The sequence below is a fragment of the Puntigrus tetrazona genome, chromosome 14, assembly GCF_018831695.1.
Source record: "Puntigrus tetrazona isolate hp1 chromosome 14, ASM1883169v1, whole genome shotgun sequence".
Lineage (NCBI taxonomy): Eukaryota > Metazoa > Chordata > Actinopteri > Cypriniformes > Cyprinidae > Puntigrus > Puntigrus tetrazona.
Window position 1 is genome coordinate 26,419,289 of NC_056712.1, and position 15,000 is coordinate 26,434,288.

Below are 15,000 nucleotides of genomic sequence, written 5' to 3' on the forward strand. Positions count from 1 at the left end.
TGTGTGTGTGTGTGTGTGTGTGTGTGTGTGTGTGTGTGTGTGTGTGTGTGTGTGTGTGTGTGTGTGTGTGTGTGTGTGTGTGTGTGTGTGTGTGTGTGTGTGTGTGTGTGTGTGTGTGTGTGTGTGTGTGTGTGTGTGTGTGTGTGTGTGTGTGTGTGTGTGTGTGTGTGTGTGTGTGTGTGTGTGTGTGTGTGTGTGTGTGTGTGTGTGTGTGTGTGTGTGTGTGTGTGTGTGTGTGTGTGTGTGTGTCAGCAGGTGTCTGGTGGTCTGATGAGTTGGTCTCAGGAGTCGGTGGCTCTCCGCAGGGCTCTCCTGAATCCTGTCACCTGTCTGCTGTTCCAGAAGTTTCTGTCTGTCCGTGATGATCTGCTGGAGAATGATCTCCTCTTCTGGCTGGAGGTTCAGAGGTACAAGGTGAGACGAGAAAGAGACGGAGCTTCATCTGTTTTAATCTGTAGATAATTACAGTCTTTATACCACAGCAAATTCATATTTTTGCTCAGTTTAAGTCTCTGAATAAAATTGAGCTTTACATCTCACTGTATCAGACTAGATGAGCCATAAAAGCATGATGAAGCAAATATGATACAGAACATAAAACACAAGCACACTTTTCTTTTTATAGTTTAAGGTTCAGTAAATGTGTGTGTGTGTGTGTGTGTGTGTCTAGGATCTGTGTCACTCCCGCTGTGATGATGTGACTCTCCAGAGGAAGGTGTCCATCATCATCAGCTGCTTCCTCAGCTCTTCTCTTCCTCCGGGGCTGCAGGTCCATGTTCCTCCAGACGCGGTGCAGAGGGTCCTGAGTCAGCAGCGAGCGCTCGGCCCATACGTCTTCAGAGAGACGCAGGTCTGTGACCCACACACAGCTGCAGACTGACCCGTGTTCACCTGTCTGACCCCTCTGTGTGTGTGTGTGTGTGTGTGTGTGTGTGTGTGTCAGGCGTGTGTGTTCGACGAGCTGCTCAAGCACTGGCCGGATTTCATGGAGCTGCTCTCCTCCGTCGGGGCGAACGAGCTTCAGAGCGTGCTGGAGAGAGAGACACGGAGGAGCAGAGCCACAGAAGAAGACCACAGCGCTCAGGTGAGACGTTCAACGTTTCTGGAGCTTTTAGGAGAACATGGTCCCAACTAGAGCATACAAATCTGCTGTGTGTGTGTGTGTGTGTGTGTGTGTGTGGAGCAGGAGCAGGAGGACGAGGCTCACGCCGTGGCTGATGAAGAGCAGCTGAACTGCTGGACTGACGGCACACGAGCGGCTACATACAAGGTCAGAGGTCACACTGCTCTGTTCATCTCTTTCAGCAGCACTACTTACATTTTGAATCTGAATCAGTGAGTCAGTCTCATCTTTTTATTTCAGTGTCATTTAGAATCTATTATTAAAGCTTTTGGTGATTTTTTTTTTCTGATTTCTTGTCAAGTTTAGTGAATGTTTTAGTAATTTGGTAATTTGTTTTATTGTTTTTGTTACTTAAATATGTCTATATTTTTTTCTTTTATTTGTTTACATCTTTAGTCATTTACACAACACCTTTAACAACACAGATTATATCAGAGCACTGAACAGAATCAAAAAGGAGAATAAAGTGATAGTGATGTATAATGACCAGATTAAACACTTTTTATTAAAAGCAGAGACGGTCAGTGAAATCAAATCAATGATAATCTCTAGAAGTTAAGTGTAAACTAAACAAACCAGAGGAGACGGTGTTCCCGGTTCCAGCTGATCTAATTAATACAGCCTAAAAATCCTTTAACGGATTCGAATAAGAAAAGTGTTTTAGTGTTTTGGTGTGGTATATGTATACTAGGTTAATTTTTAATGCTTAGTCTTTAATCTAGATGGCAGAGTGTGTCTGCCTCCTGAACAGAGTTAGGGAGATCGTTCCAGAGTTTGGGTGATAAATAGGAAAATAAAAAATTACTCTTCATCCAGTGTTTTATATGGACTATGCATTCTGTTAGTTTCTCAGTTTGGTGTGTATCTGAAATATAGAGCTGAGTATCATCAGCATAGCAGTGAAAGCTAACACCATGACTCCTGATAATATCTCCCAGAGGTAACATGTACAGGTTGAAAAGTAACAGCTTTTTAAAATAATTTTAACTATAATAACACTATTTTTATCAGATACAGTGAGGATCCTGAGGTGGAAAAAACTATTTTTTTTATTAATTTAATCCATAAAACAATACTGAAAATGTGAGATATAAAAAAGAAGAAAGTGTGTTTCTGTCTTTCTTCATGAGCGTCTGTGGAGTATTTGTGGTCCGTCAGTCATAGTTTGAGCTGCTTTTCTTCAGTGATCTGTGTGTCACAGCAGCTTCATGAAGGATTTACAGCCTCTTCAGCTCATGATTACAGTAAGACCTCATTCATTATTAACTCGGAAACATCTGAAGATCAGCTCTGTCTGTCTGGAGCGGAACATCTCTTGTGTTTCATAGAGAACGACAGGGAGAGTAAACAATAATAGAATAATTCTAGTTTTTGTGTTGGTTTATTTTATGCTGATTGTTGAGTGACCTGAATATTATCTTTCCTCAGAACAGAAGAACTTCTCAGATGATCACAGCTCAAGTTTTCTTCATGGTCACTCTTCTGTCTATTATATGGATTGTGTGTGAATGATTTCTCATCCATTTATTCTGTGCTTATTAGACACATTTTGATGTATTTTTTCATATTGACGTTTCTCAAAACGTGTGCTTCAGTGAACTTGCAGAAAGGAAAATAACTTTTTGTTTAAATTTATCCAATTATGAGATAAAAATATCTGCCTATATGATTAATGAAATATCATTAGTGATTGAACGAAAAATTAACTATGTTGTCTTAAGCTATTGTTAATATAAGTTAAAATAAAAGGCATATTAAATGTCATGGACATTATTCATATGTTAATTAGCAATACTTATTAACATTAACGTAAGGAAATAAATCCTGTTAAAAAAATATACTGCTCATTGTCAGTACAAGTATTAAGCACAAAAAAGACCCTGCTGTAGTTACTGTACTGTTTAGTTAATTTTTTAATATATATTCACCTGTAAACTATTTTAATGTATCATTGTTCGTTCATGAGACCCAATTCATTAAGTGACATTAAAACATGAAAATAATTATTTTGATTGCTCTCTTACACCTTAGTTTAATTTTCATTACATAATTTTTACATTCATTTTTAAAACATCATGAAATATTAGTAATTATTAAAATTATTAGTAATGAATTGTCCATTATTAGTTCATGGAGAATTTTAAAAGGTTACAGTGAGGTCTGGATTATTACTATGGATTACTGGATTATTCTATAATTACTATTCTGGAAATGTAAGTGCTGGTCGACCGGTCAGAGGAGAACTGATCCAAACTAAGTCTGGGTTCTCCCAAGGTTTTTCTCTATTCTGTATGGATGGGGTTTTGGTTCCTTGACGCTGTCGCCTCTGGTTTGTTTAGTTTGGGACACTTCATTTCTAGTGATTATCATCTATGATACACAGATTGTATCTGCGTTTAATTTTGTATTTTTTTTTATTTTGCCATATACAGTGCTATTACTCTGTTATACTATTCTATACTTTTCAGTGCTTTGATACAATCTGTATTGTTAAAAGCACTATATAAATAAAAGTGATTACTATTAATGAACAATGAGGAATTTGGTTTTAAGGCATGTTACAGCAGTCATAAATATAGTCCAATTTATTTATTTACAGGCTTAAAGTCTTCATCAAATAACATTAATCTTTCTATTGATGTAGGGATTAGGATCTTAATATATTTATCTGCGATACAATTATCTGAAAACCTGGTGAATCTAATCTAATGGTGAATATTGAGAAAATCTCTTTTAAGGTTGTCCAAATGAAGTTTTTAGCAATGCATATTACTAATTAAAAGTTATGTTTTGATATATCTACAGTAGAAAATGTGCAAAACATGAGATATAGTTTTCATCCAGATCGCTGCATTGTTATCTGTTGCTACAAATATATCTGCTGTTACGTGCTTCTGTGCTTCAGGGTCATATATTTACAGTATGTCAGTGTTATTTAATGTAGTGGTTCACTGATCAAGTTAGTTCCCTATGCATTCACTAACGTACAATGTTTGAGTTGTTTGCTGAAATAAATATTAAGTTGGTTATTTTAGCAAAGCTAAACTAACACTTGTCACATTGTTTCACACTGAACTCTGAACTTGATATTATCAATGACTAATACTCTTATATTTGATGATGATTATTTTTACAGAAATGACCATAATATTTACTCAGTTGAAATGCTTTTGATCGAACATGTTCGTAACGGCTAACTGTTGATCTCGTCAGATCTCCTGGTCGTACGCCAAACACATGGCGGATATGGAACATGAGAAAACGCAGAACAGCACAGCTGTGACGTCACCTTCCTCATCCTCATCGACTGGTCAGCGAGAACACACACATGTATGTTGCTCTGAAACTTGAACATTGGTTAGTTCCTGTTGGTCTGAACAGTATAAATGATCCATGTTGATTACGATCTCATGAAAACTGCATGTAAAATAATTCAAACAATCATCAGACGACTGTTTCCTCAACAGAAAAAAGCTGCAGACGCACAAACACAGGACAGACGTGCATCTGATCAGAGGAAGAATAAGAAAGAACTGAAGAGCTGAAAATCGTGTTTGGGATGATGCACTGTACAGATTTAGCAAATCTTATATTTTATTAACAAAAAACAGATTCATTATATAGTGACACTGAATAAAGGAGGAAAAGAAATAAAAACATTTGATATTCTTTCTTGCATTGCTTATAAAAATACAAAACGAAAGGCCTTTTGGTTTAAAGCATCACATTATACAGAAGCAGCTGATCAATGTAGTGACGTCCTCCACGATAATTAAGTCTTTTACTCTTGTTAAATAACACAAACATGACGACGGAGTGTTAGTGGAAGCCGATCCGCAGCGCTTTGTTCTTCACCATGTTGAACTTGCAAATAAACACGCGTGTGAAGGCGGGCTCGGCGTGATACTGGTATGTTTTGGAGACGCTGGGCGGAGGCTCGGCCGGAGTGATGGTCGCCTGCTGATGGAGGGACGACAGAGATGGAGACAAATACTGAGATGCTCCGGTCACAAAATCCACCAGACGACTGTACTGCAGCTCAGAGAGACGTTCACGAGCCCCGTCCACCTGAGATAGAAAGACAGATGAGAGAGACATGAGACACAGATGAGAGAGACGTGAGACAGTCCAAAGAGAGACACATGAGACAGTCCAAAGAGAGACACATAAGACAGTCCAAAGAGAGACACGTGAGACAGTCCAGAGAGAGACACGTGAGACAGACCAGAGAGAGACGTGAGACAGTCCAGAGAGAGACACGTGAGACAGACCAGAGAGACACGTGAGACAGTCCAGAGAGAGACACGTGAGACAGACCAGAGAGAGACATGAGACAGTCAAGAGAGAGACACGAGACAGTCCAAAAAAAGACATGAGACTTTCCAAAGAGAGACACGTTAGTCAGTCCACAGAGAGACACATGAGACAGTCCAAAGACAAAAAGGATATGAGACAGTCCAAAGAGAGACACATGAGACAGACCAAAGACAAAAAGGATATGAGACAGTCCAAAGAGTGACACATGAGACAGTCCAAAGAAAAAAAAGACATGAGACAGTCCAAAGAGAGACACGTGAGACAGGCCAAGGAAAAAAAAAGGATATGAGACAGTCCAAAAAGAGACACATGAGACAGTCCAAAGAGAGACACGTGAGACAGTCCAAAGAAAAAAAAAAAGACATGAGACAGTCCAAAGAGAGACACGTGAGATAGTCCAAAAAAAACATGAAACAGTCCAAAGAGAAACACATGAGACAGTCCAAAGACAAAAAGGATATGAGACAGTCCAAATAGAGACACATGAGACAGTCCAGAGAGAGACACATGAGACAGTACAAAGAGAGACACGTGAGACAGTCCAAAAAAACATGAGACAGTCCAAAGAGAGACACATGAGAGAGTCCAAAAACAAAAAGGATATGAGACAGTCCAAAGAGAGACACATGAGACAGTCCAAAGAGAGACACGTGAGATAGTCCAAAAAAAATGAGACAGTCCAAAGAAAAAACACATGAGACAGTCCAAAGAAAAAAAAGACATGAGACAGTCCAAAGAGAAACACATGAGACAGTCCAAAGAAAAAAAAGACATGAGATAGTCCAAAGATAGACATTTGAGACAGTCCAAAAAAAAAGACATGAGACAGTCCAAAGAGAGACACGAGACAGTTAAAAAAAAAGGATATGAGACAGTCCAAAGAGAGACACGTGAGACAGTCAAAAGAGAAACACATGAGACAGTCCAAAGAGAAACACATGAGACAGTCCAAGAAAAAAAAAGACATGAGACAGTCCAGAGAGAGACATGTGAGACAGTCCAAAGAAAAAAAAAAAAGACATGAGACAGTCCAAAGAGAGACACGTGAGACAGGCCAAGGAAAAAAAAAGGATATGAGACAGTCCAAAAAGAGACACATGAGACAGTCCAAAGAGAGACACGTGAGACAGTCCAAAGAAAAAAAAAAGACATGAGACAGTCCAAAGAAAAAAAAAGACATGAGACAGTCCAAAGAGAGACACGTGAGATAGTCCAAAAAACATGAAACAGTCCAAAGAGAAACACATGAGACAGTCCAAAGAAAAAAAAAGACATGAGACAGTCCAAAGAGAGACACGTGAGACAGTCCAAAGAGAAAAACATGAGACAGTCCAAGAAAAAAATAGACATGAGACAGTCCAGAGAGAGACATGTGAGACAGTCCAAAGAAAAAAAAAGACATGAGACAGTCCAAAGAGAGACACGTGAGATAGTCCAAAAAAAACATGAGACAGTCCAAAGAGAAACACATGAGACAGTACAAAGAAAAAAAAAGACATGAGATAGTCCAAAGAGAGACACGTGAGACAGTCCAAAAAAAGACATGAGACAGTCCAAAGAGAGACACATGAGACAGTCCAAAGAGAGACACATGAGACAGTCCAGAGAGAGAGACATGATACATTGAGACACAGGTGAGAGAGACACAAGGCAGTCCAGAGAAAGAAACGAGGCAGTCCAAAGAAAGACATGTGAGACAGTCCAAAGAGAGACACGTGAGACAGTCCAAAGAAAAAAAAAGACATGAGACAGTCCACAGAGAGACACATTAGACAGTCCAGAGAGAGACATGTGTGACAGACCAGAGAGAGACACGTGAGACAGTCCAAAGAAAAAAAAAAGACATGAGACAGTCCACAGAGAGACACATTAGACAGTCCAGAGAGAGACATGTGTGACAGACCAGAGAAAGACACGTGAGAAATACCTGAGACACGTGAGACAGACCAGAGAGAGACACATGAGACAGTCCAGAGAGAGGGAGAGATGATACAGTGAGACACGGGTGAGAGAGACACAAGGCAGGCCAAAGAAAGATATGAGAGACAGTACAAAAAGACACAAGACAGTCCAAAAAGAGACACATGAGATAGATCAGAGAGAGACACATGAGACAGACCAAAGAAAAAAATACATGAGACAGACCGAAGAGAGTTCTGTGTGAACATCCTTCTGGGGCGGCTTTCACAGAAGATTTAGACTAGTCTTACAAGTTAGTCATCTAATTGTTTTTATTCAAGACTGGTCATATTTAAGAAAAGTGCTTACATAAAAACTTTGATTAATCTAAGTTGATTAATAAAAAAAAGATGATCTTCCCTTAAGGGTAAAGGAAACTACATGCTTTTTTTCTGCTGAAATTTTCCTGAACCCTTCCCCAGACCTATGCCTCGGTACAATCCTGTCTCGAGGTCTACAGACAATTCCTTGCTCTCACCTGCAGTTAACTGAGCTTTCTAAACCATTTCTCAATCATCTGAATCTACCAAAGATGGACTTCAATCAAGAGACATCTACAGGAGCTTCAGTGGAAACAGGAATATAATAAATCAAGTTTGCAATCTGGCTCTAACGAAAAAATTGGAAAAGTGAAGCGCTATAAATACAAACCGGATTCCAAAAAAGTTGGGACACTATACAAATCGTGAATAAAAACTGAATGCAATGATGTGTAGGTGCCAACTTCTAATATTTTATTCAGAATAGAACATAACTCATGGAACAAAAGTTTAAACTGAGAAAATGTACCATTTTAATGGAAAAATATGTTGATTCAGAATTTCATGGTGTCAACAAATCCCAAAAAAGTTGGGACAAGGACATTTTCACCACTGTGTGGCATCTCCCCTTCTTTTTACAACACTCAACAGACATCTGGGGACAGAGGAGACCAGTTTCTCAAGTTTAGAAATAGGAATGCTCTCCCATTCTTGTCTAATACAGGCCTCTAACTGTTCAATCGTCTTGGGCCTTCTTTGTCGCACCTTCCTCTTTATGATGCGCCAAATGTTCTCTATAGGTGAAAGATCTGGACTGCAGACTGGCCATTTCAGTACCGGATCCTTCTCCCGCAGCCATGATGCTGTTATTGATGCAGAATGTGGTCTGGCATTATCTTGTTGAAAAATGCAGGGTCTTCCCTGAAAAAGATGACGTCTGGATGGGAGCATATGTTGTTCTAGAACCTGAATATATTTTTCTGCATTGATGGTGCCTTTCCAGACATGCAAGCTGCCCATGCCACACGCACTCATGCAACCCCATACCATCAGAGATGCAGGCTTCTGAACCGAGCGTTGATAACAACTTGGGTTGTCCTTGTCCTCTTTGGTCCGGATGACATGGCGTCCCAGATTTCCAAAAAGAACTTCGAATCGTGACTCGTCTGACCACAGAACAGTCTTCCATTTCGCCACACTCCATTTTAAATGATCCCTGGCCCAGTGGATCTTGCTTAGAAATGGCTTCTTCTTTGCACTGTAGAGTTTCAGCTGGCAACGGCGGATGGCACGGTGGATTGTGTTCACTGACAATGGTTTCTGGAAGTATTCCTGAGCCCATTCTGTGATTTCCTTTACAGTAGCATTCCTGTTTGTGGTGCAGTGTCGTTTAAGGGCCCGGAGATCACGGGCATCCTATTTTCACACCCTTTCTCACAGAGATTGTTCCAGATTCTCTGAATCTTTGGATGATGTTATGCACAGTTGATGATGATAGATGCAAAGTCTTTGCAATTTTTCGCTGGGTAACACCTTTCTGATATTGCTCCACTGTCTTTCTGCGCAACATTGTGGGAATTGGTGATCCTCTACCCATCTTGGCTTCTGAGAGACACTGCCACTCTGAGAAGCTCTTTTTATACCCAATCATGTTGCCAATTGACCTAATTAGTGTTAATTGGTCTTCCAGCTCCTCGTTATGCTTAAATTTACTACTTATTGCTTATTGCTACTTGTCCCAACTTTTTTGGGATTTGTCGACACCATGAAATTCTGAATCAATATATTTTTCCCTTAAAATGGTACATTTTCTCAGTTTAAACTTTTGTTTCGTGAGTTATGTTCTATTCTGAATAAAATATTAGAAGTTGGCACCTACACATCATTGCATTCAGTTTTTATTCACGATTTGTATAGTGTCCCAACTTTTTTGGAATCCGGTTTGTTCTTTCTGGATGCAGTGTAAGCAATTCTTATACATTCTGACCAGTCAAAAAAATTAGCTGACTAACTTTTAAGATTAGCCTAACCTTTTATTAAACCGGCCCCTGATGATAAAGGTCAAACACAAACTGAAGTAAACTTCTGATGCAAGATGTTGACCTTCTGGTGTCGTTTTTGACTGATTTACAAGGTTCTTAGTGTGGAAATGGTCCTGTACTGTTCATCCAAAGTCACAGGAGTGAAAAGGAGTGAAAATGTTTGGTGCTGCAGGCAAACAATATCTATATCCAGACAATAATGAGAGTCATTTTTGAATGTCACACAAAATAACTAGAGGGTTAAAAAAATCTACTGACCAGACACATCCAGAAACATCCATGACAAAAAGTGATTCATGTTTTAGTTCTAAACATGAAGGTCATTATAACAATTATTGACACTTAATGCAACTGCAGAGTGTGTGTGTGTGTGTGTGTGTGTGTGTGTGTGTGTACCTCAGTGTCACTGGTCACTCTGTGCTGCTGCAGTGTGAGTGTGATGCGTCCAGGTGTGTGTGTGTCGTGTTCACACTGGATCTCAGTGATGGGAAAGGCCTGCTGCTGAGCGTCTTCACACACACTGACGACGAACAGAACCTCTCCACTCAGCAGCAGACAGCCGGCGTGTTCCTGCCCAGATCCGCTCACTATACGCACATCTAGAGCCATGTGCAGCTCCGGACGGCCCAGAGACTGCAGCATCTTCCTGCTCACACACACACACACACACACACACACACACACACACACACACACACACACACACACCAGTGTGGTCACATTCCCCCGTCTGATCAGGGGTACCAAGATTTTGTAACTTGATGAATTCAAATAGTTTTAACATAACAAAAATCCAAAAGTTACTCAAATTAATAAAATTATAAATACTTCAAAATTGAAACAAATCATACTAAATAATGTAATTACAAAAATGTAAAATTACTAGAATTGTAAAGAACTAAATGAAACAAAATAAAATAAAAAATAAAACACTAAAAACTAATTGAATGATAATATAAAAAATTAGACTTTTTTTAAATAGTATAGAAATAACAATATAAATTAAGTAATAAAAATACAACTTAATCGCACTACAATTTTTTTTTATTAAGCTTAAAAATGTAAATAAAGCATTGAAAAAAATTCACAATGGGTAATTGTAAAAGCAGTTGTTTTACCAGACATATTTGACGTGACTGTTAGAAGCATCGGCTGATCTGGTGTCGGTCGGCAGGTGCAGCTGTTTGGGAAGCTGCCAGAGACCAGCGCCGTGTAGCAGACCTGCGGCGGACACACACACACACACACACACACACACACACACACACACACACACACACATCACTACACATGAACACACTCTCTACACTTGTCTACATGAACGTTCTCGTACCGTATCCAGTCTGTGACACCAGCTCAGCCGCTCCTCCGATGGGCTTAGTGAAAACTCCCACAATGCCTTTCCCCACTCCTGAGATCACGCCACGGGCCGCGCTGCTTGCCGAGCTCGGCAACTCCAGAGTCCGTGTGAACGTCTGCATGGGCTGATCCACGATCCCTGCGATCGCTCCTACACACACACACACACACACACACACACACACTGTGACTGACAGCAGCCTCAGAGGGACGAGAATGTTTATGTATGTGTGTGTGTGTGTGTGTGTGTGTGTGTGTGTGTGAGTGAGAAAGTGTGTTACCCAGCAGGCTGATGCCGAGTCTCGAAAGGCCTTGTCTCAGTCCGTCTCCCAGATTCTCAGGTAACTGTCTCCTCCACTCCTCTTGTCTCATGTAATGCTCGTCGTCCAGCGACAGGCGGTCCATGTTCCGCGCCAGACTCGTGGCCAGATTCGTGATGGACGTCAGTGTTCCTGCAGACACACACACACACACACACACACACACACACACACACACACACACACACACACACAGAGTGATGTGGTGCTCAGAAGAGAATCAACCCTTAGAATGACTGACACTGAAATCGAGAGTGTGTTTCACCTTTAGAGATGTGTTTGATGAAGGAGTTTGTTCCTCTAGAGACGCCGCTGATGAAGGCTCCCGGTCCACGAGTTAAACCCTCGTATGGCAAGCGGAAGAAATCCGACACGCCATTCCCGATACTCCGCACCAGACTGGCCGGACTGCCCAGGATCTCCAGAGAGCCCACGACCCAACCTAAAACATCACCAGAGGATTTAGTCCATTAACTGGGGGGGGCGGGGTTAGCCAAGGAGAACATGTTTTAAAGTGGCATTCCCCAATATAACCCTCTCAAATATATCACAAAAACAAAAGATTAAAAAACACCAAACGCACGGGTGAGCAATATTTCTCAAAGCAGGACCCTGTAGAGAAACAGCAGATATCTTGAGATAACTCAAACTGAACCCGCCTCTAAATGAAGATATGCCAGTAGTGTCCCCTAGTGGTGAGGATCAACAAATCACCCAAAACTAAATACACTGACTGTTACAATATGAGGGGTAAGGTTATGGGTTAATAACAAATAAACATAGAACATGTTGAGTTACTCATAAAACTATGTTCCTATTTAGTGGGTTCACTCAGTAGAACACGTGAAATATAGGACACGTATTGATGCAAAGTGACTAAACCAAACATAAGAGACTAGCACCGCCACATACTCCATGAGCTTCACAGGATCGAAGGCCTCTGGCTTTAACCCCTGCAGTGAGCACGGACTGACCACGGAAAGCTCCTCTAAATAATCCAGTGTGAAACATACAACCAGCTGATCAGAAGAACGCTCAGAAGTACACACAGCATGAAGCTCCCTGCCCGGGGTGGGCAGCTCAAAAGAGAGCGCACTTTATCTGAACCCATCCGGCACAAGATGCACATGGAGACGCTCGCCGACCTCAGTGCCAGCGATTAATACAACAACCTCAGGTATAAAGGACTTCATTATCTTGACCGATCAACACGTCAGCAGGACAGGGGCGACACATCTGTGCTCAGACATCTTACTTAAAAGTGTGTGTGTTTCTCTATGTGTATGTATTTGTTTGAGTGAGTGTGTGTGTGTACTGGTTGAACTATACTCATGAGGATGTAAATGTTGTCTCTTATATAGTGAAAGATCAGGACAACCCACTAGTGATACGTTAGACTGATCGTCACTAGATAAAATAGTAGTTCTGAGGTAGATCTAGTGTTCTGCGCATGTTTCTGTGATGAGTATGTTTAGGGTTAGAGGAGAGAAAATACTGTTAACCTGAAAGAAAATCAATGGAAGTCTATGAAATGTCCTCACTGAGATAACAAAACAAGAGTGAGTGTGTGTGTGTGTGTGTGTGTGTGTGTGTGAGAGACACACCTGCTCTGAAGAGTGCTCCAGCAGCGTAGTGCATGGCGAGTGTGTGCACCAGCTGTCTAGGCGTGGTACAGACGGGGCTGCGCTCAAACACAGAGAAGGACAGGGGTGTGTGGTCAGAGGCGATGTAGAGCTTGAGCGAGGCGTGGATGCTGACCAGCAGGTGAAGCGGCTCGATGGACAGCTTCTGCAGCAGCACCGGGGTCACCAGAGCTCGGCTTGACTCCAGCACCTCTCTGGGAACAACAGGCTCCGCCCCTCCGCCGCAGCTCCTCCCACCCAGGGATTCAGGGATGTAGGTGTGGAAAAGCGTCTTCATGTAGTAGATGAAGGTGTCCTCCAGATAGACGCGTGCCGGCCGGACGTGGAGGGCGAGGCTGTCCAGACGTCCGTCTGAGGACACGGTGACGCTCAGGGACAGGAAGTCAGCGTCACTCTGAGGCTCCTGGCACAGAATGACCGGGAAGTGGAAGCTGGCACGCTCGTACAGCTGGTTGTCCACCTGCAGGCCGCCGCAGCGGATCTGGACGGTGTGGACGGACGAGGGCTCGCCGGGCGGCAGCTGGAGCAGCAGTCTGGACACGGTCAGACGCAGCAGCTCCACAGAACTGAACGGGCTGGTGATGTCATCACAGAGCGCCACGCTCGCCTCGTTCAGAAGAATCCTGAAGGACAGCGTCTGATTGGACGGCCTGCGGGAAACACACGGCTGAGTCAAACGCTGACCTCTCGTGAAGAGACCGGGCACATGTGTGAACAGAGGCGTGTTTGACCTGTAGTGTGTGACGATGTCTTCCGCGCTGCTCTCAGGTGCTAGCGTTAGCGTGATGGTGCCGCTCTGGTGAAGAACGTCGATGTACAAACAGCCGAAACCAAGAAGAAAAACAACCTGAAAAACACACAGGAGTTAGTCAGAAGACATCTGTACGCCTACTGAGAACTCAGAAACTGAAGATCTGAAGCAGACTGACCTGACAGCACACACACACACACACACACACACACACACACACACACACACACACACACACACAGTCTCTCTCTCTCTCTCTCTCACACACACACACACACAGTCTCGCTCTCTCACACACACACACTTTATTTAGTAGTAATAATAATACAATAATAAACTATTAGTTATTAGATATTCTTATTTAACAGTCAAATTATGGCCACATGGTGCAGCCCTACAAAAAAGCATAGCAAATGTTTTTTTTTCGTTTTTTTTAATGCATCACGTTTTAGTTTTTATTTTCCCCATCAGAAAAATCTGATCAGATTCGAATCAAAACCTCGCGGCTCTAGTGAGAGGAGCACCTGTGTTCCAGGACTGCTGATATCGATGGGGTCAGTCCAGCCTGGCGAGGGGGGCGTGTCCAAGTGGCCGGGGGGTGTGGCCGTGATGATGCACAGCTGCAGGGTGGGCAGCGTCTCTTTCTGTCTGCACTCAGGGAAGCTGGAGGCCTGAAGAAACAACTCGTGATGGACAGACGAGAGAGCAGGAACCGTCCGGGTGAACTCCTCCGACCTCTCCGACTCTGAAACACACTCTTAACATTAACACAAGCATAGACTGCAGGATTATGTGTGTGTGTGTGTGTGTGTGTGTGTGTGTGTGTTACCCTTGGCGTTCTCTTTCAGTAAGAGGCTCTTGGGGCAGCGGTTGTGAATCAGCATGCGTGGACACTGATCTTCACTCACTGTCAGATACGTGACACCCAGATGCTCCTGACAGGTCAGAACTAGAGGCCTGAAACACACACACACACACACACACACACACACACACACACAGATGAGTCACTTAGTGTTTCTGAAGATCACATACAGCTCAGTCTCAGTCTTTCATGTACGATCAGATTCACTGTTAACAGGAGCTTCTAACAGCAGCTGCAGTGATAAAATATCTTTATCTATTGCCTGTTCTATTTACAAGCAGGATTTATTCCACCATATAGTGTTGCAGTCTGTCATATTCATAGTGAGTCGTGATGAAACACAGTCTTAGTAGGTGGTCCG

At 42.2% G+C, this 15,000-nt stretch overlaps 2 protein-coding genes across 2 annotated transcripts in view; one reads left to right on the forward strand and one right to left on the reverse strand.

Annotated features, from left to right (window-relative positions):
* The window catches only part of LOC122357543 (regulator of G-protein signaling 22), a 22,542-nt gene extending 17,762 nt beyond the window's left edge, over nt 1-4,780 (forward strand). Inside the window, exons 19-25 of the mRNA XM_043256943.1 lie at nt 253-414; nt 671-850; nt 944-1,084; nt 1,187-1,270; nt 2,552-2,623; nt 4,337-4,453; nt 4,591-4,780. Of these exons, the coding sequence (XP_043112878.1) occupies nt 253-414; nt 671-850; nt 944-1,084; nt 1,187-1,270; nt 2,552-2,623; nt 4,337-4,453; nt 4,591-4,668 (834 nt within the window). The 3' untranslated portion in view covers nt 4,669-4,780. The remainder of the gene's footprint in view (nt 1-252; nt 415-670; nt 851-943; nt 1,085-1,186; nt 1,271-2,551; nt 2,624-4,336; nt 4,454-4,590) is intronic.
* The window catches only part of LOC122358112 (vacuolar protein sorting-associated protein 13B-like), a 93,196-nt gene continuing 82,895 nt past the window's right edge, over nt 4,700-15,000 (reverse strand). Inside the window, 10 exon segments of the mRNA XM_043257888.1 lie at nt 4,700-5,191; nt 10,098-10,347; nt 10,820-10,922; nt 11,035-11,211; nt 11,342-11,512; nt 11,646-11,822; nt 12,985-13,673; nt 13,755-13,870; nt 14,299-14,519; nt 14,604-14,731. Coding sequence (XP_043113823.1) covers nt 4,943-5,191; nt 10,098-10,347; nt 10,820-10,922; nt 11,035-11,211; nt 11,342-11,512; nt 11,646-11,822; nt 12,985-13,673; nt 13,755-13,870; nt 14,299-14,519; nt 14,604-14,731 — 2,281 coding nt within the window. The 3' untranslated portion in view covers nt 4,700-4,942.